The sequence below is a fragment of the Sorex araneus genome, chromosome 9 (genome assembly GCF_027595985.1).
Source record: "Sorex araneus isolate mSorAra2 chromosome 9, mSorAra2.pri, whole genome shotgun sequence".
Classification (NCBI taxonomy): Eukaryota; Metazoa; Chordata; class Mammalia; order Eulipotyphla; family Soricidae; genus Sorex; species Sorex araneus.
In genome coordinates, this window is record NC_073310.1 from 31,042,566 (window position 1) to 31,063,427 (window position 20,862).

Here is a 20,862-nt window from a genome sequence, read left to right on the forward strand (position 1 = left end):
TTGCTGTTATCGTTTAATTCTATGCCAAGTGTCATTTTTTAAAAAAATATGAGATTTATTTTTACTGTGAGAATGACATGGCAAATTCTGGGACTTGCCCCATCTTAAAATTTTCATTCAGAAAAGCTAAAGCCTGGTTCTAGCTGCCAAGAGGGAGAGGTCCCAGAATACACTTCGTGAACATATCATCTGTTGAATCACTCCATTCTGATAAACAATAGTTAGACACACTCAGTTTGAAGAGTCATGCAAACTTGCTCAAAGCATTTCAAATTTGAAAGTGTCGGGAAAGAGAAAAGTCACTGTCATCCCATTGCTCATCGATTTGCTCAAGCGGGCACCAGTAACGTTTCCATGTTGAGACTTGTTACTGGTTTTGGCATATTGAATACGCTGCGGGTAGCTTGCCAGGCTCTGCCATGCTGGTGAGATAGTCTTGGTAGCTTGCCGGGCTCTCTGAGAGGGGCAGAGGAATTGAACCCAGGTCGGCTGAGTGCAAGGCAAATGCCCTACTGCTGTGCTATTGTATTGCAGAAAATTCTTTACTCCCTGGAAGAAGGTAATGATTGGTATTCAATAGGTGGGCTCTACAATCAGAATCACAGTGCATTAAATGCAGATTAACAATCTCTGGAGATACAGACTTGGTTATTTCTGATATAAATGCAGGTGTTTGACTAATGAGAAGCTGATAAAAACTTACTGCAATTCTTTCTAAATTGGACAACGCAAACTTAGCTGGCAGCTCCTGAAATCCTCTGGGCATCTTTCCAGCCAAACCCCAAAGCCCTGAGGTGTGAGTATGGCCTCCCCTACATGAGTGTCACCTTGAATTTAGTAAGCAAAATGACATGCCTGGCAGCAGTCATCTTGATGTACAGCTGACTGCCCTGTGGTGCCCAAGAAGTTAAACAAAAACAAAACAAAACAAAAAAACACAGAAAGCCACCAGGTACCCATCTGTATAGCTATAGCAATGCAAATGAATAAGAAGGGAAAATACATGCTTCCATCTTCTACTAGAGATTCCTAAACTACTCTCCTGATGGTTGAATCTGACTTAACCAGTTTTTGGAGGAGCAGTAGATTAATAGTCTATCAACAACAGAAAGGCTGACTTTTTCAGATACAAAGGCAACAACCTTCTGCATTATCTATGAAGTGTGACATCATCTTGAATGCATGAACTGAGAAAGTATCCATGGACACACACATGTCCATAGAGATATGTTCACAAAAGGACATGACTGTTGGACTCACTCCAGGACTTTTCATAGATGTATGGCCAACACCAATGATGCAGTCACACTTTTTAGAAAGATGTAGTGAACAACCTTTATATTTACTTCTCTTGAGTTTGTTAATCTGGCCTTCAGCCAGTCAGCTATTTATTGGAACATATTCCTTGCCTAATATTGTTTTATTAGGCCACATTTTAAGGAGATGTTATTAAAGTGACATTTCTTGCTGAAGTTATTCAAATTTTTCATAGCAGTGAGAGTTATTTTCTCCATTTGGATAATGAACAAAATTGTTTCTCTAAATATACTATAAAAAATCATAGTGCTTGATTTTATATAAATCATGTGACTAATGCAAAATATCGATTCTAAATTTTGCACTGTGTTGAAACCATCTGTTTCTGACAAGCAGTTTTCTAAATATCATTTGAAGTTCTGACTTCTTTGGGCCCCAAATATGTGCTGTCAGTGCCTTTTTTTTAAAGCTTTTTGGGTCACACCTGGCAATGCTCAGGGGTTACTCCTGGCTCTACACTCAGGAATTACTCCTGGTGGTGCTTGGGGAACAATATGGGATTCTGGGAATCGAACCCCGGTTGGCCACGTGCAAGGCAAATGCCCTACTCGCTGTGCTATTGCTCAAGCCCCTGTCAGTGCCTATTTGCTCAGCTTTCTCCTCCTAGCCTCTGACACCTTTCATCCATGGTCTGTCCCAGGCCATCATGCTTCAGGGACATATGCACACACTTCTAAGAACACCAAGATAAATCAAGAGAAAATAGGGGCAAGACTCACAATGCACATTCTACTTTTTAAGAACTACCGTCATCCCTTGCCCCCTTGATAAAATGAAGGCTCGAGAATGAATTTGTAACTTTAATGAGCTCTCATCCTTTCTCGGATAACCTGAGATTATATTATATGAAATTAAGTCTTGTCCATCTCCCTTCACATGCCTCTTCTTATTCAACAGTATAAAGTAACGATTTAGCTTTTCTCATATTGTGTAAAACCGTTCTTTCTCCACAAAGGAAAGAGAGAATGACTCACTAAATTCACTCCCAAGTCAGTTCTGGTATGTCCTATCCAACCATATTATTTGAGCTTAAACTCCAAAGAGGCAATGCATGTCAATTTTTGTTGTTTTTAAAGTGAATTCTTCCTAGAATCCTGAATACCTGTTACGGTATCTGAATCGGATGGACAGAGCACTTCAGACTCAGGTGTAAAAGAGATTTCCTGATCTCAATCTGTCTCAATCACTCCACTCCTCTCTCTCACACTCAGTCACTGCACTGTATTGCAGTCACTGGTACCAACCCGGTGGGCATGCTCAGTTTCCCTGCTCCTGGATTGTGTTCAGTGAGTGAATCACCTTCAAGTGGATTTCACAACCCTTCCTCCTTTACACTCCAGTACAGTAGAATTCCATTTCTATAGACTGGGCATTATTTGGTCCTGGGTTAGGTTTTGGTGAATTCGTCTTATCTGATATGGCTGGTGGGAGGGGGGGTATATGTTATTAAACAACAAACACGTAGTTCTCCAAGTTCTGTAGGCTGGGAAGTCCAAGATCAAGGTAGCAATGGATGCAGTGTCTGCTGAGTTCCCTCTCCGTGGGTCTCCAGCTGTGTCCTACCATGGGGACAGGCAGGGGCTCCCAGGGGTACCAATCCCCTTGATAAGGCCTCAGTCTTACAAGCTAATTTCCTTCAAGTATCACACTGTGAGTGAGATTTTAATGTATAAATTTGGCAAGGACACACTCAGAAGACAACATTATCTTTTTATTAAATGTCAATTTGTAAAATACAGGGCTTTCCCTCATCTCTTCATGCTCATGTGTCCTTCAATTCAACAAAACAAAACTTAAATAATTATTTAAAGACTCTGTCATAACCAACACTAAATTGCCTTTCAATTTTCTGGAAAGTCCTCACAGCTAAACATCAACCCTGAAATTTGGGGGGTCTCTGATATACAAGGACACAATAGGAGTAGAAGAGAACATGGACTTCAAAGTTATAGTAACCTGGACAGTTATTCAGTGGGTACCACAGGATACTTGCTTCATTACCATTCAAAAGAAAGGAGGCAGAAGCCCAACACCCTTCCGTTATGGGCCCATCAATCTACTCTACACAGTGGGTACTCTGACCCGACACCCTTGGCCCTCCATAGACACGGATGGATTTAGTTCCCACTGCCCTCATGATAGCTACTGCATCCTTCCTGAATAAACGCCACTAACTTTCCTACAAAATTAAGACAAAACCAAAGTCTAGTGAATAGTCATGACTAAAAACACTGTGCTCAAAAAAAAAGTAGCGGTGGCCCAAGGTCATCCCAGGCTCCACAGGGCTCCAGCGGTACCTCATTTCAGACTTCCTCCCGAAACACAGGTCCTGTAATTATGGAAGCGCCCCTAGGGCTCCTGAGCCCTGCTTGGGAAGCCAACCCCTCTTCATCCTCCAAAAGGAAAAGAGCAGGAGGGAAACGTCCCCTCACACTTCAAATGCATGAGGAACCCTGTAGACAGAGTGTCTTCGGGGGGTGGCAATAAAGACTCCGCCTTGAGAGGGGCCCCACTTCAGCCCTGCCCAGCCTGGGTGCCGGGCCTGTTTTCAGGGGACACAGGACATTTCCCGAGTCCATCTCTCTCCTTCTCTGTTCTGAGAGCTCGTGGGGCTCCCTGAGGGCCATGGTAGTCAGGGAGAATGGATTTAGTTTAGGGTCTGTTGCCCAGGGCATTGTGAGACACCCCTTCTATCTCGGGAAGCACTGGCTACCTCAGAGCCAAACTCGCACATCACACCTATGCCTGGTGCTCCTCCTCCGGTTCCAGGAAACGAAGCTGAAGTCGCACTGGACCTGTGAAAGAGCAAGAGTTCAGCCTCCCTAAAGAATACAACTAGGCAGGGGTAGGGAAACAGAGATGACCTCTTCCTCAAATAGGACACAGCAACCTCTTTAACACCTATTAGGCCTTTACACCATCACGCTCCGTGAGACCATTCATAGAAATCCTCCAAGGGTTGGCAAATTTATACCAATCCATAGGAAGTTGTGACCTTGGGACAAAGAGCTGAGGAAAGAGATACTGAGGAAAGAGTCCATCAAAGGCTGCAGGACTGTCTTGGTATAGAGACACGAGGGCTTCCTGCGCTGTGGTCTGCATTTAGTGTCCAGCTCTCAGGACACCTCACTCCATACATTCTAGAACCTGTGCCCTGTACAGATGGGCAGCACTGGCATTAAAGCCTCGAAGGCTGGCATTAAGGCTGGTTGCTAAAAAAATTACTAAGTTCTTTTTCACCAAAATTTTTATCTAAGAACATATTACTCCAGTAACTACCAAACCAGCTGGAGAACAGTTTTTTCCCTTTAAGAATTTTGAAGTTTCAGTAGCCTTTAATACAATGCCCTGCTATGGGGCAAAACCAAATCGTATCATTTCAAACAATCACTCTTGACAGACTTAGCCAGCCAAGGCACTCTTCAGGGACCATGGAGCTACTAACGAATGATGCCGCCTTTCATGGTGTAGCACTGCCTTGCTTATATTCATCCCCCCTTTTTTTCTAGGAGGAAAACAAGGCACAGAAAAGCTTAAGAACATGTCGATGTCAACATGGTCAAAGTGTCAGGGTCTGCTGAATACCAAATGCTGTGAATATTTCTGAAGAATGCTTACCCCTTCCCCCACAAAAACTCAGTTTTGTAACCTTCACATTTTAAAAAACTTTATTATTAGGCAAACAAACAATACAAGATGGATGGGGAAAGGACCTACAATGGGTTTCTTTTGAACTAAAAATTTTTAAAAAGCGGATTATCTGTTATCAGTGTAAGCTGCATGTGCCTGCAGCTGCACCTGGAGAGAAATTTAATTTTCTTGATGTGAAAAACTGATTAGCGAACTCTTCCCCTTCTCTTGTACACACTATAAGCTTCAATGAGGGGAAATTCCATCTGAAACTCTGAAAACTATTCTTTTTTTATTTCAAAATTTACCCAAATCATATGCACAACTGCAAGAGGAAATAAACAGAAATTATTTCAGCATAAACAAACCACAACGGATTGTTAATCATATTGAGTCAATCCAGTCTTAGAGCTAATTTCGTCTTTTAAATATTTTATGGAAAACAGCTGTCAGGCATTCTTCAGGAAAGCCCAGGAGGGTTTCTCAAGCCGATGGCATCAAACCTTGACGGACAGGGCACTGATCAGCCTCGTCAGGAGCAGCCGCGGCAGTAACGCTTCCTGCTGCTTCACTTCCTGCTGCTCTGTACACAGGTCACAATATCCTGCAGAAGATGATTTCTGTTTTCCTTGGTGACCTGTGGGAAGAAGCAAGTGTGGGATTTCAGAGTTCCTTTTCTTTGCTTCAATCCTCTGCCAGGTCGGGCTGGAGTGATAGCACAGCGGGTAGGGTATTTGCCTTGCACTCGGCCGACCCAGGTTCGAATCCCAGCATCCCATATGGTCCCCTGAGCACCGCCAGGGGTGATTCCTGAGTGCATGAGCCAGGAGTGACCCCTGTGCATCGCCGGGTGTGACCCAAAAAGCAAAAAAAAATAATAATAATAAAAATAATAAATCCTCTGCCAGGTAGACCCGGGAAGAAGAGCCTGAAACCAGCAGTGGCTGAGGTGTGTCTGTGACTCACAGAAGATGTCCTCTCACAGCACCCTCTGGAAACAGGGCAGGGCTGGCAGAATCGCCAACACAGCACAGGAACCACCGAGGAAGTGCAAGTGGGTTTCCCAGATGGGTCGATCTGAACCGGGAAAGCAGCTCTGGCAAGGGCCGAAGGTTCCAACCCGATGGCTTTACTGTGGTGGATTGCCAGAGCAGCAGGGCACTAAACTCAGCAGGAGGCCCTCTAGGAAGAACTATGGGGTATAGAAGGGAGTACAACAGGGTCCCCAGGTCCCCAGAGTATAAACTGAGAAGGCTGGAAGGCCACCACCATGGTCATGAGTTACACTGAGAATTCTAGGTCACTCCGAGGGTGGGTAATCTTATCACTTCATAAACTTAAAAATCAAGGGGGCCAAAGAGATAGTACAACAAGTAGGGTGCATGCCCGCATGTGGCCTTTCCCGCAGCACTGTCATGTGATCCCCTGAGCACTGTCAGGAGTAATCCCTGGTACAGAGCTAGGAGCAAGGCCTGAGCAGAATCAGATATAACCCCCTCGCCAAAAAAAAAAAAAAAAAAATCTGAGTGTTGCAAGGAGTCTCTGACACCAGCCAGTCACTCATTTGAAAAACAGGGTAACTGAGGAATGAAAGTACAGGAATATATTTCTCTGAGAACCCAGAGGCCCTTGTGGAGCTGGTACAGAGTAGAACTTGGATCTCTTGATTTCCTTGTGCAGTCTCAAGGAAATCAATACCACTAAAGAAACAAAAGCAACAAGAATTTATTTAAGCTTAAGATTTTTTTTTCTCTTTTTTTGCTACCATAACCTCAAAGAGTACAGGAAAAGCATCCAGACTTTGAAAGATATGCTGCGCCCCTGTGAAAGGAAGGCTGCCTCATCTCCATCACCAGCACCCTCCTGTTTGGCCCATACAACATTCAGGCATTCAGCTTGTGGATGGGGTAGCACTGTAGCACTGTCGTCCTGTTGTTCATCGATTTGCTCAAGCGGGCACCAGTAATGTCTCCATCGTGAGACTTGTTATTACTGTTTTGGGCATATCAAATATGTCATGGGTAGCTTGCCAGGCTCTGCCATGTGTGCGGGATACTCTTGGTAGCTTGCTGGGCTCTCTGAGAGGGACTGAGGAATCGAATCCGGGTTGGTGGCATGCAAGGCAAAAGAGAAGGGAAATGCCTCTTTGCATATAAACAATACACAGATAAGTAAAAGCAAACCACATACATGTCCTTAAAACATCTGAGAAGGACCCAAAAAAAACTTTAATAAGAATTTTTTAAAAATTGCTACCACTCATTAATATATGTTACTATATTAAGGCATTATAAAAAGGCAATGTTTTCTCTTTATTTTATTTTGCTGAGCCTAAATATAGGACCATTCATAAATCCAAATCTTCAAACTCTTTTTCTTGAAGGTTGAGCATTAACCTTCTCAGGATCTCGGTCTGCTGGTAGGGAAAGGACAGTATGTGCAATTCCAAATGACAATGCTGTATTTCCCTAGAAAAACAACAAAGATGCATGGTGCAAAGACTGAACTCTGTGTGTGTGTGTGTACACTTACAAGACTTTTTTTTTCTTGACACTGTTCTCTTTTTTTGGATATGGGGCCACACCCTGCTACACTCAAGGCTTTCTCCTGACTCTCTGCAGTCTGGGATCACTCCTGGAAGTAGTCAGGAAAGATGCTGGGGACTGTCCGGTGGACCATGTGCAAGGAAGGCAAGAACCCTAATCACTGTACTATCTCACCGGCTCCCACTTACTGGCGAGATAGTAGTGACGTCGATGGCATACATACAAATATACACATATATGCGTATACATATATAAGGAAACAATAAAGTGATAAACTCACTGTTTGAGTTTATCACTTTATTGTTTGAGTTCACACAATAAAGTGTGAGTTATCTACTTTGTTCTTCACTTTCAAGATTGTTTAGGCAGGGTTTATAGTTCCATTTGAGTGTGTGAGTCCCTAAATGAATTTTAGGATTATCTTGCAAATTTCTACAAAACTCTCAATTCACTTTTGACCTATAGGCTGGCAAATATACTCTTTATCTTGTTACAATATAGATGCAGTTGTCTGTGGCCCCAGGACAGGGCTGTAAGAACCAAAAAGAATAGCACCAGATACCTATTAAGATGAAATCTTTATGCCTTGGTTAATGTATTAAAAAAAAAACAAACAGAGAACAGGAAGTCTAAAAATGTTCAAATTGAAGAGAGATGGGCACTGAGTTCCCAATTTCTTATGATCTGGTTGATCTTTCAATCCAGAAATTAAAAAAATAAAAGCCACTTTATAGAAAATGCCTTAATGGAAAACTTTGAGTTCATTTTAGTTTAGTACATTTTAGTAAAATTAATTTCAGAATAATATTTTATAGCACTGTAGCACTGTCATCCCATTGTTCATTGATTTGTCTGAGCGGGCACCAGTAATGTCTCCATTGTGTGACTTGTTACTGTTACTGGCAAGATCCTCTCCTGGCAAAAATAAAGCTTAGAACTAGGAATCTAAAGTTTTATACTAATACCATGGCAGTCCCTACCAACAAAGGTAACAAACAGTGTTACAAAGAGACTTTAATAATGCTTAAGTCCTGGAGTCAAAGCCAGGTTTGTATTTATCCTGATTCTGCACAGGCACAGGTGAGAGATCATATGCCATACCTCAGTGGGTTACTAGAAGTCTGTGTGCACAGACGAGTCGACAGCACTGGTCGTGGCATCAAGTTCCAGGTGCTCAATCACCAGTAGCACAATGTATTTTTTTTTGGGGGGGGGGGGGGTCACATCAGTGATGCACAGTGGTAACTCCTGGCTCTGCACTCAGGAATTACTCCTGGCAGTGGTTGGGGGACTATATGGGATGCTGGGATTCGAACTCGGATCGGCCGCCTACAAGACAAACGCTTTACCTGCTGTGCTATCGTTCCAGCCCCCACATTGTATTATTTTTTCTGCTGCCTCAACAGTTGACATTCTGCCATATCCATTGATGAAATATTTCAAAAGAAATCAAGTGAAGGGCTGGAGTGATAGTATAGCAGGTAAAGCTCTTGCCTTGCATGTGACCAACCTGGATTCAATTCCTGACATTCCATATGGTCCTAGGAGTGATTCCTGAGTGCAGAGCCACAAGTAACCCCTGAGCATTGGTGGGGTGCACCTCCTTCCAAAAAAAAATAAAATAAAACTAACATAGGACTATTTATTACTATTCTAAAAATCATGTGAAACATGCTTTCCAAATGCTAGTAAACCAAATCCATGTTTTTCTTGTAGGAAGTAACTAATAAATAAGAACACAATTTTTGTGTTAAAGAACTATAAAAAGAGTCCCCAAAGTTCTTTCCATAAAGTGATCCATGAAGATTTCCTTCATCTCTTGCTTCTAAAATATTAATTTTTAAGACTAATTTTTTCTGACAACCAGCCTTAAGTAACTAAAAATTAAAGTAAATTAAAATTCATAGAGAATAGTAACATAACTGTCCATACCTGAACCTGCACTCTGAGAGCAGTTTCTAAGTTACAAATTACCAAGACCACCCTTCTTTTAGTCCAGAAAACACTTTGGTCTGGAACATAAATAGAGCTGACAATTCATTTATGCCCAGCAGATCAGTGAAACACTATATCTCATGGTACGTAGTCAAGATGGAAAAACAAAGTCTTAGTAGTTCCTACTCAGTTTCTATTAACAAATTTAAAATTTAAAAAAAAGTGAAGGAAGAGGAGGAAATGTGTGGCATCTATAATCAAGGGCACACAGAGAGGAAAGGAAGGGGTCAAGCTATCACTATTTGCAGACGGTAAGATACTATACTTAGAAAATCCTAGAGATGCTACAGAAAAGCTCCTAGAAACAATAGGTTTGTTTAGCAAAGTGGCAGGCTACAAAATCTATAATCACATTAAACAAAACAGAAGGTAGAGGGAGGAAGCTGCAAGCGACCTCGCAGATCAGATTCCGTCCACACACGGCTGCCAGGACTATGTGCATCCCATGGTCTGAATGTCAGATACAGCCTTATTTACAAGGCTGCCTCATTCACGAAGACCTATAGTTGCCTATATTGCTGATTAGTCAGGAGACAGTAAAGCACGTCAATAACAGACTCTCATAAAAACTCAGTGGGGTATAACTGCTGCCTTTATGATCCTGAAAATAAAAAACTGTTATAGAAACAGTACGTCACTCTTCACTCAAATAGGAACTAGTCTTCTGTTCTTATTTCTTCCACCCTGGGTTCAAATGGCACTTGATCAGAAAGGCTTGCTCACTCAGTGACATAACTTTGGATAGCGTTCCCCATCCACTATTCCTTTTGCTCCTTTCCCCAAGGCACTCACCATGATCTAACACAATATAAAAGTACTTGTTGGCTTAGCATGTATCCTCCCATTGAGAGTAGACAACGCTATGCTCACTGTAAAATTTCCAGGAAAGAGACATTGGAATACTAGCACACAGTAGGCAATTAACATTAACGCATTAACTGAACAGATGAGTATGACTGTGTAGTCATTTCCTCTAATAATGCTTTACTAGAGAATAAGAGCGACCTTGGAGCCTGAGAGATGGTACAGCTTTAAGTCCCTTATCTTGCACAGCGGAGACATTACTGGTGCCCACTCAAACAATGAACAATAGAACGACAGTGCTACAGTACCACCTTGCCCATGACAGACCCAGGTTTGATTCCTGGCATTCCGCACTGTCCCCCAAGCACTGCCAGAAAAAATTCTGAGTGCAAAGCCAGGAGTATGGCCTGGTGTGGCACAAACCCCACTACCCCTCAAACAAAATAAATGATGGAAGAATCGGATCTACTTTAGCTAGACTATTAATAGGAAGTATAGGTGAGACTATCTAACCTGAAAATGATTTTTCTTTCATGGTCTTTCAATATGCATTGCTCTAATTCCACAGAAACTCTAAGAACCAAAAACTAATATGGGGTCCATGTAAATTAAGAGATAGAGAAAGAAACAAAAAACATTGCAGGCAGGGTCCAGAGTGATAGTACAGTGGGTAGAATGCTTGCCTTGCATGTGGCTGACCAGAGTTCAATCCCTGGTGTCCCATATGATTCCCCCAAGGCTGCCAGGAGTAATTCCTGAGTGTAGAGCCAGGAGCTACCCTTAAGCACTGCTGGGTGTGGCCCAGAATTAAAAAAAAAAATACACTGAAGGGAAGGAACCCAACTAGGATAGGACCTTGCACTGCTCAGCTGAGATAGGTCCCAGCTCTCCTTAGACAGACCTTCACTGATTCCTCTCTCACCACCTCACCCTCCAGCTACCTGACCGCTCTGGTTGATTGTTGTATTTGCATATATCTAAAATCCCTGACTGCTTGCTATACTTTCTTATCTATCCACATCCACTGTACTATCAGCTCCACAAAGGCAAGGACTTCTCAGTCTTGTCCATAGTCACGAATCAGACTTAGACCTAAACATTATTAGGGCATCCGTGGATGTTTCACATTGTTTACCAATGAAAGAATAACGAATTCACAAACGTTATTTTTACAAGTCTGGCTGGCATGATGGTTGTTTACCACCCCTACATACCCCCAAGATATTTTGGTTTCAACATGTGGGAAACATGCTGCAACATAGAATCCCACATGTTGAATAGTAGAACATGTAAAATAGTAGCATTTTAATCAGGAATGTCAGATGCTTAGAAATACTTTGCATCTAGGAGTTCACTTTCCACTCTCCCTGACAGGAATGTTCCTGCCAGACTGACATATCCACAAAGGACTTATTAAACCAGGAAGCTTGGGGGGGGGGGGGGATGATTAATGTGAGTTTAGCTCTATCAGAGTTAGAGAAAGCAAAGTGAACCAATATCCAACTAACATAGATAAAGGAAAGAAAAGGCAAGGTTTTTCATGGGGAGTGGGGTGAGATGGAGGGAGGCTTTGGGGGTTCCCATAGTAGTTTCTCAAGAGGCCTAAGACCCTTTCCCATGATTCTTGGCCAACTAGCCAGAGATTCAGTGAGGACCAAGGGCACAAAGGTAGAGGGCCCTGGGGTGCCCAGGATTACCTATTACTGATTACTATTTAGGCTGTGTCAGCAGGTCTATGAAAGTCCCTGACAAATACTCAGACATTATCGCTGGTAATATCTCTCATACTTTAGAGGGCCTAAATATCTCTTGGGGGCTTGATAAACAGGATTACAGGATCAAGGTCCAGAGAGTCCAATTCATCAGGTCAGAGCAGAGCCTACAACGCTGCATGTCTTCCAGATGAGGCCCGTATTACTGGTGTGCAAACCTCATTACGCAGAGCAAAAAAAGCTTTTGTTGACCCTGAGGCTAATAAGTACCTAATATGTGGCCAGAAAAGGAACTCAATTTTAAATTTTATTTATTGTAATCTTATTTCAGTGCAATATAGACACCCATATGAGACGAATGGCTTTTGCACTGAATGATGCACATGTAGAACATCACAGGAAGTAATACTAGACAGAGCTACTCCACAACATTGCAAAGCAGTGCTTCAAAATGCAGCCTTTATCTCTCCTTCCCACAAGCAGAAGTGTGTCTGCTAAAAGGAAAAGTTTAAGGACGGAGAGATAGGTAATAAGACTAGAGTTCAAGCTTTGCATACGGGAGCTCTAGATTCATTCTTAGCATGGTCCCAAGAATTGGTGGAGGAGAATGGGCACTGGTGGAGGGATGGGTAAACGATCACTGTATGAGTGAAATGCAAACACGAAAGTGCATAAATTTGTAACTGTACATCACAGTGATTCTCTAAGAAAAAATTAAAAAAAAAATTGCTGGGAGTGGCATCTAAGCATTCCTGGGTGTGGTCCTCTCCTAAAAGGGGGTTGGGGACAGCTTTTAAAATGGTCTGTTATTTTGTCTTGTATCTGATCCTAATCAAGAGGAGATATGCTCAAAACAAGAGCACTTGCTGCTCAGATGATTCTTTTTTCTTTTTTCCCTATACAGCAAGTCTTTTATTTCCTGTATTTAACCGTCACTGCCATTTTTGTTAAATAAATATTTTCTTTCTTAAAAAATTTTTTTATTTTAATGAATCATTGTGAGATACAGTTTGCTCAGATGATTCTGATGCTGAGAATGTCCTAGGACTTTGTGGGAGATCAAAGAATGCAGCAAGAGTTGCTGATAACTGAATGGCTCCCCTACTGATGCATTGGGTTTCTACTGAGTAAAACAAAAAAAAATCCTAAAATTCCTAAAGGAAAAAATAAAAACACCTCAAACTCAGCTATCTATATTTTACCATAAGAAGAAAGGGAAAAAACAGTAATTCTGAGGCACAGGTATTTCATAGACCATCTGATATTTTAGGTCATATGTTGTATTTTCAGGTATGGAAGACTGGCTGTACTCACAGTGAACACTTTGACATCCTTTCTGTTTCTGATTTCTTCCACGAGAGCCAGTGGTTTTCCCTTTGGTATTGGGATTGTACCAAGGACCACAGTCCCTGGGGTGGACAATGTGTGACGAACAGTCTGGATGAAAGGCTGACTGAAGAGCTCCATTTTCCCGATTTCATCGATGACACACACACCATGTCCTGCGCCACTGCTGGAACTTGCCTGAGGATGATGAAGACATTCATTAAGGCAGTAAAGTCATTAAACTGGTGTCCCTGTCTCCACTCATCAACAGTGGTCATACCAGGGTGAGGCAACCATGTTATAGTACACACAGAACAACTGACAAATTGTTCTAGAAGGGGCTCAGAAGATGGCAGCAGCAAAAAAAGTCAATTTCTCGAACTACTCAGATTTCCTGAAATTTTCACTTCCCTAGAAACAGATCAAATAACCAAATATTGGAGCCTGAGAGGTAATATAGAGATTAGAGCGCTTGTCATACTCAAAGGATGCTGTTCAATCCTCAGCACTGCATATGGTACCCCAAACACCACCAGGAGTGATGCCCAAGCACAGATCCAAGAGTAAGCCCTGAGTACTGCATGGTGTGGCCCCCAAACCACAACCAAATAAAAACCCAACTACACTACGTACATTTGCATGCAGATACAATAAGAAACTAAGCAGGACCACAATGTATCAGCCTAAAGAAATGAAAAGGTAAGCTCAGGAAATCCTAGTTATACTTTATTTTTTTCGTTTTGAGTTAAATGAGACTCCCTGTAGGATAAAACATTTGCTGGCATGTCTTTGTATTTTATAATCTGCACTATGAGGGTTGGCAAGGGTTTCCAAAAGGAAACTGAAAGGAAATCGGAAGAAAAAGAATCTTGGTTTGAAAAAAAAAAAGTACAAGGCTTATTTTGTCCAATCTAAGATTCCCTTTCTAATGACTTCCCAAATTCTGTCCTAAGTTACTTCCTAGAAACCTCCACTATGGGTTTCATGTTATTAACAGATGTACAGTTATCTTCCAGGGTCCTGTAGCACTGTAGCACTGTCATCCAGCTTTTCATTGATTTGCTCAAGTGGGCACCAGTAACGTCTCCATTGTGAGACTTGTTACTGTTTTTGGCATATCGAATACGCATGGGTAGCTTGCCAGGCTCTGCTGTGCGGAAGGGATACTCTCAGTAGCGTGCCGGGCTCTCCCAGAGGGATGGAGGAATTCCTGGGTCCGAATGATTTTTAATTCTTTTTTTTTTAATTTTTTTTTATTTATTTATTTTTAGTTAGAGAATCACCGTGAGGGTACAGTTACAGATTGATACACTTTTGTGCTTATACTTCCCTCATACAAAGTTCGGGAACCCATCCCTTCACCAGTGCCCATTCTCCACCACCCGTAAACCCAGCGTCCCTCCCACCCTCCCCAATCCCATCTCCCCCCCACCCCACCCTGCCACTGTGGCAAGGCATTCCCTTCAGTTCTCTCTCTCTAATTAGCTGTTGTGGTTTGCAATAAAGGTGTTGAGTGGCCGCTGTGCTCAGTCTCTAGCCCTCATTCAGCCCGCAACTCCCTTCCCCCACATGGCCTTCGACTACAATGTAGTTGGTGATCGCTTCTCTGAGTTGACCTTTCCCCGGAACGTGAGGCCAGCCTCGAAGCCATGGAGTCAACCTCCTGGTACTTATTTCTACAGTTCTTGGGTGTTAGTCTCCCACTCTGTTATTCTATATACCATAGATGAGTGCAATCTTTCTATGTCTGTCTCTCTCTTTCTGACTCATTTCACTCAGCATGAAACTTTTCATGCTGATTTTTAATTCTTGAACTTACAGTCTTGTGAAGACCTCTCCCTTTCAGTAGCAATAGATGGTCAGCGTAGCCACTCAAATATGGCAGAAGCTAGGATAGATCACTTCTAGATATTAAGTTAAAACACACACACATACACACACACATGCACCTGTTTCTGCAGACAGTTCTCAAAAACTTTTAAATAGAAATTTCATCCGATCTGATTACCCAGCTTGTTTTTCACCTCAAGAAATGAAAATACTAATTCAAAGAAGTGTATCAGCCCCATCAGAGATTCATTCAACAATAGTCAAAAGTTGAAAAGAACCTAAGTGCTCATCCATAGATGTATGTAAAAAAGATGTATATACATGTGTACACACACACACACACACACACACACACACACACACACACTAATATACAATGTAGCTATTTAAAAAAAGATCAAGTTTTGCCATTTGGAGTAAAACAGATGGATCTTAAAAGACAGTATGTAAAATGAAATATGTCAGATGAAGGAAAACAAACACTATATGGTTCCACCCACATATAAAGATAAACAAATCTAATGAGCAACAAAGTTTATAGACAACTACAGGCAATCAATGGTTACCAAGAGAAATGATGGTAGATAGATAAAATGGGTAAAAGAGATCAACTATATGGAGAAAAACAGAAAACAGACATTTACTGGTGAACATAAGATAGACAGACGCTTGCAGGTAACACTGCACACTTGGCACTATGATACTAGCCAATTTTACTTCAATTAAAAAACTTATTTTCAGGCCACAGCAATAGCAATAGAGGGTCCTGGGCACAGCCAAGCTGGGTTTGATTCCCAGCACACCCTATGCTTGGTCCTCTGAGCCCTGAGGGCAGGAGAGACAGTACAGAGGGTGAGGCACTTGCCTTGCACATGACACACTCAGGTTCAATCCCCAGAACCTGATATGGGTCCTCAAGCCCACTAAGAGCGGCCCCTGGGTGAAGAGCCAGGAATAAGCCCTGAATGCCACTAGGTGTGGCCCCAAATCCACCCCCTTAAAAAAAGTGACCCCTGAGCACTCAGCCAGGAGTAAGCCCTGAGCAAAGCTGGGTGAAGTCCCAAAACATAAAACAAAATTATTTTGAAAGACTACTCTTTCCATCTTGATGTCAATCTTCCTCAGTCTCTCCCTCACTTACCATAAGGGAAAACTGCTGCTATGCTGGGCGGATGAGGTCTACCTGGCCTCTCACTGGAATCCAGACAACTGAGGTCTCCAAGCAACCTGAGCCTGCTCACAAGTCTGTCCTTTTCAGTCAGGCTTTAGGGGACTCAGTCTCCAGCCAACAGCTTGACTACAATGTCATGGGAGAAACTGAGCCTGAATTCCTCTGTGGAGGCATTCCTTGACTCCTGGCCTAGGAAACTGTGAGATAATATATATTTGTTGTTTTAAATTGTGCGACATGTGCCACAGAGTTGCAAATGATGAGTAACTATTGTCCTCTCCTAAAGGGGCTTCCCAGAGAAAGTTGTTATGACTTATGAATAGTTTTTCTGTAACAGACACAATAGCACACATAATAAACACCTCAGAGAAGGCCAAAAATTACATGAAAAAATTTATATATTTCTATGTAATTATATTAAAATTGTATGCAAAGATGATTTACAGATTCTAGTAATGAACCACTACAATGTCAGAAAGTATGGCACAGTTAAGCCAAGTTGTGCTCAAATTCCAAATACCAAAGCTACAGCAAATTTGTTGGTTGGTGGTCAGTGACAGACAAGGCTGCGAATAGATACTAAAATTTGGATGGTGTTCAAAGAGATAGCAATTTTGTCTACGTCTCCTAACTTTGAGAGATTCTCTTTGGGAGAAGTGTGTCTGAAAGGCTACTAGAACTGTTTTGGAACAGACAGGAGATTGTGGGGTCTAAATCGCAGGCAGTGACCGGAGGGACGTTTGAGAGCACTACTTTTCAAACTTACAGTGAAATGGTAATCTTTTTATTTTATTTCTATTTTCCTAATTAACATTATATAACTTATTTTCTCATCCATTTTATAGCTAACGGCTAGGAAGAGTTCCCTTATAACCACCCTAGAGACATCCAAATAACCAAACCTTTGTATTTCTGATTCACTTTAGCTTTATCTATTACTTCAGAGTGTGTGTGTATGTGTGTGTGTGTGTCTATACATATACCTGTGTATATATACACACATTATACACACATACATACCCTGTGTCCCCCTCTTAGGGGAAGAGATAGGGGCAGGGACAAGCCTCTGTTCTTTTCTTCTGCAAGGGCTGGAATGATGCAGTGCTGAGTGGAGACAGTTAATACTACCTTACTCCAGTGGTGGGGTGAGAGGGGAGAGGAGAGTGTCATGGAATTAATCACTATTCCTATTTCTTTTTTGTCAAAAATGAATGCCAAATTTAGGAGAAATAAATCAAATTTCATCGACCTGTTCACCAGCTAATATCACTAAAGCAAGCCATTCCAACTGAATTCTTAATCAAGGTTTATGTAAGATACCGGGCTGACTCTAGAGACAATGAATAATTGCAGAAATCACCTTTCCCAGGATCAACATCTAAAAGCAAACAACAATACTGTGGCATATTAAAATTAAAGTTTTGAAAGCAGCCATTCAGAAATGGAAACATAAATGAACGTGTATAGATATTTGTGCATATTGGTATTTAGGGTTGGAGCGATAGCACAGTGGATAAGGCATATGCCTTGCACGTAACTGACCTGGGTTCAATTCCTCCGCCCCTCTCGGAGAGCCTGGCAAGCTACCAAGAGTATATCGCTCACATGGCAGAGCCTGGCAAGCTACCCATGATGTATTCAATATGCCCAAAACAGTAACAAGTATCACAATGGAGACATTATTGGTGCCTGTTTGAGCAAATCGATGAGCAACAGGATGACAGTGATACAATGATTGGTATTTAACTTGAATGTGAGAACAATGTAAATACAAGAGTAAATATAAATAAAAAGCACATAGCTCTACAACTGTTTTTCCTGTGAGTCTCTACAATAATGATAACTCAAGAGTATTAATGAAACCTCTTCAACAATTTGGACACATGCACATATATAGTAAATTCTACCAATTTAAGATATTCATCTTAAAGCTTAGCTTAATGAAAAATCCTCACTCACTCAGTACAGAATTTGAGACTTTTATTACCTAGGAACTAGAGGCATCTTGAAAAGAAGTCTGAGTTTTATCTTTTCTTAAAGCCCTAGTATTCCTCTGTGTGTGTGTATGTGTGTGTGTGTGTGTGTGTGTGCATGTGGGCATCACAGTTTCTTGTCACCTGTTGACGACTCATCTGTTGTGGGGTATAAAGAAACACAGTAAAGTAAAATAAATGGCCAAAGGTCACAGAGCCTGAGAACTGTCCTACAGAACTGAGGTACCAGAGGGAGGAGGCAAGAGGCAGCTAGAAAGGACACTGAGTGGAGGGAAGAGGGAAGTGGATACTGAGAAGCATGTGTGGTTGTGGTACTTTGTATGCATGAAACACTATCATAAACAGTATTGTAAACCATGGTGCCTCAAAAACAATTATTTTCATTAAAAATGTCTGGGATTTTAAATCAAAAGTAGAAGCATTCTTGCTCTGTTGAGGAACAGATATCAAAGCTAAATCACTCAGAAGCCTATAAACACTTAAGATTGTTTTTTCTAAATAACGTATTAAGCTGAAGAAAATAAGCCCCATGGGGCCAGAGCAAGAGTATGGCAAACAGGGCATTTGCCTTGCACGTGGCTGACCCAGACTCAATTCTCAGCACCCCATGTGGTCCCCAGAGCCTGCCAGGAGTGATACCTGAGTCAGAACCAGGAGTCAACCAGGAGTCAGCCCTGAGTATCACCACATGCGGCCCAAAACACAAAATAGGAAAAAAAAAACCCCCTCAATTTGCCCAAGGTTATTTTATTTTTATATACATTTAAACTAGAAAAAAAGAAATGTCAGTGGCTACACAGTACGCGTTTATAATGTTCTAGATTCTCTCCCCAGTGGACTTACAACACTAGAGCTCAGGTTTGAAAAGAAAAACATCGGAAACCTGCCCCAGTTTCCAGTTGTGGGGAACTAATAAGAAGCTGTAGGGGTGACCTGAAAGTTAAAAATCACCGCAGACACAGCAGCCCTCCCTCTGTGTCACCTACACCCCCTGTCTTAGGCTTACATTTAGTGGATTATAAATTTTCACTGACAGAAAAAGTGAGAAAAACATCTTTGTGCAGAGCCTATTTTAGTTCTTGTTTGTTCTGGGGGAGAAGATATTTCCTTGGGATAGAGTTCTAAATTGACCAGGCAGGGGTAAGAGAAGCTATGAATAATTTTATAGCTTTAGTTGCACTCAGCTAGTTTGCTTTCAAGAAAGATTAAATCGATTTGCAGCAACAACAAAATATCCTTGTACTAGAAAAATGAAAATAGTGAGGGTTTTGTTTTTCTCCTTTGTTTAATCTTCATACCTACTTTGAGGAATGCAAAGAACATGTAAACCTAATACAGGCAAATTGCTGATCCCAAGAAAACTAATTAACGCGGTCTTTGCCTTTTCCTGAATTATTTGCATGACAAATATTTCTGGAGGCATTAAGGTTAATTTTCCTTCCTGTGTGTGTGGGGGAGGGGTGATTTCTAGCATTGCTTATTAGGGCCTCAGTGGTGCTCAACAGTCACCAGGGGCACACCTGCCAGGGGTCAGAAGCCGCAAACAAACCCAGTGTCTCACCCAAGCAAGGAAGTGCTCTACGTACAACTACACCCACAGCCCTGGCTGCAAGGTCAACTGAATGTGAATCATCTGAGACTGGCTTTGAGCTCATCTATCTGGGTCAGAGCAAATGCACAGTTATGGGAGGGGAAGGGCAACACGTGCCTGAAGCAGCGGTAAGTGAAGCAGATAAATAATTAGATCTTTTCCCTGAAAGAATCACAAATTCTGGGAAAGCCAGAAAGACAAATGGTAAGAAACAGCAGCCACAGCCAAGCCAGCCCACAGCTCACTCACACTATTAGCGAACAGCGCAGGGCTCCACTCACTGGGACCAGAGTGCCCCAGGGAGGAAAGTGACAGGCAGGCTGCTATGGGGAGAGACAGGCCAGCAGCCTGCCCGCCCCTATTTAGGCACAGAGCATGCCAGGGATCTCCAACCCCTGCCTGGCACACTCTGACTGGTCTCCTGGATCTCACCCACGCCAGCACCTTACCAGAGTACCAAACACACCACTCACATTTTTCAGGTCTAAAGAACTAAGCCGTGCGGGCAAGAGACTCTGCATCACTCTCTTCTGAGAGCTCGCTTTTAAGTCTCTGGATGTTGGCCGTTGATGGGATTACACACACCTGGGTTCCTCTGCCGGTACCTTCATGCATGAGGCCTGTCCGAACATGTGGAGAGGGGCCTCAAGCATAGCTGTAGCTAGGTTCCAGTGGTCTTCGGCTGCCGGGAGCTCTGCTCGGGGTGGGGGGAGGGGTGGTAAACTGGAGCCCATCCCCTCCGAGAGGCCCCGGGGAAGACAGCCAGGCTTGTGGTTAAGAGACTCAAAAGCAAGCTCTCAGAAGAGAGTGTAGCTTGTAGCCTACTTCTCCCTGAGAGAAACTGGCAAGCTTCTGAGAGTTTCCTGCCCACATGGGACAGCCTTGCAAGCTTTCCATGGTGTAGTCACATGCTAAATCCAGTAACAAACTGGATCTCATTCCCCTG

At 42.3% G+C, this 20,862-nt stretch overlaps 1 protein-coding gene across 2 annotated transcripts in view; it reads right to left on the reverse strand.

Annotated features, from left to right (window-relative positions):
* Window positions 1-4,967: 4,967 nt before the first annotated feature.
* The window catches only part of NTPCR (nucleoside-triphosphatase, cancer-related), a 36,227-nt gene continuing 20,332 nt past the window's right edge, over window positions 4,968-20,862 (reverse strand). For both annotated transcript variants that reach the window (XM_004620320.2, XM_055147384.1), the window contains exons 4-5: window positions 13,319-13,528; window positions 4,968-5,584 (exon numbers count right to left, since the gene is read on the reverse strand). In XM_004620320.2, the coding sequence (XP_004620377.1) occupies window positions 5,516-5,584; window positions 13,319-13,528 (279 nt within the window). In that variant the 3' untranslated portion in view covers window positions 4,968-5,515. The remainder of the gene's footprint in view (window positions 5,585-13,318; window positions 13,529-20,862) is intronic.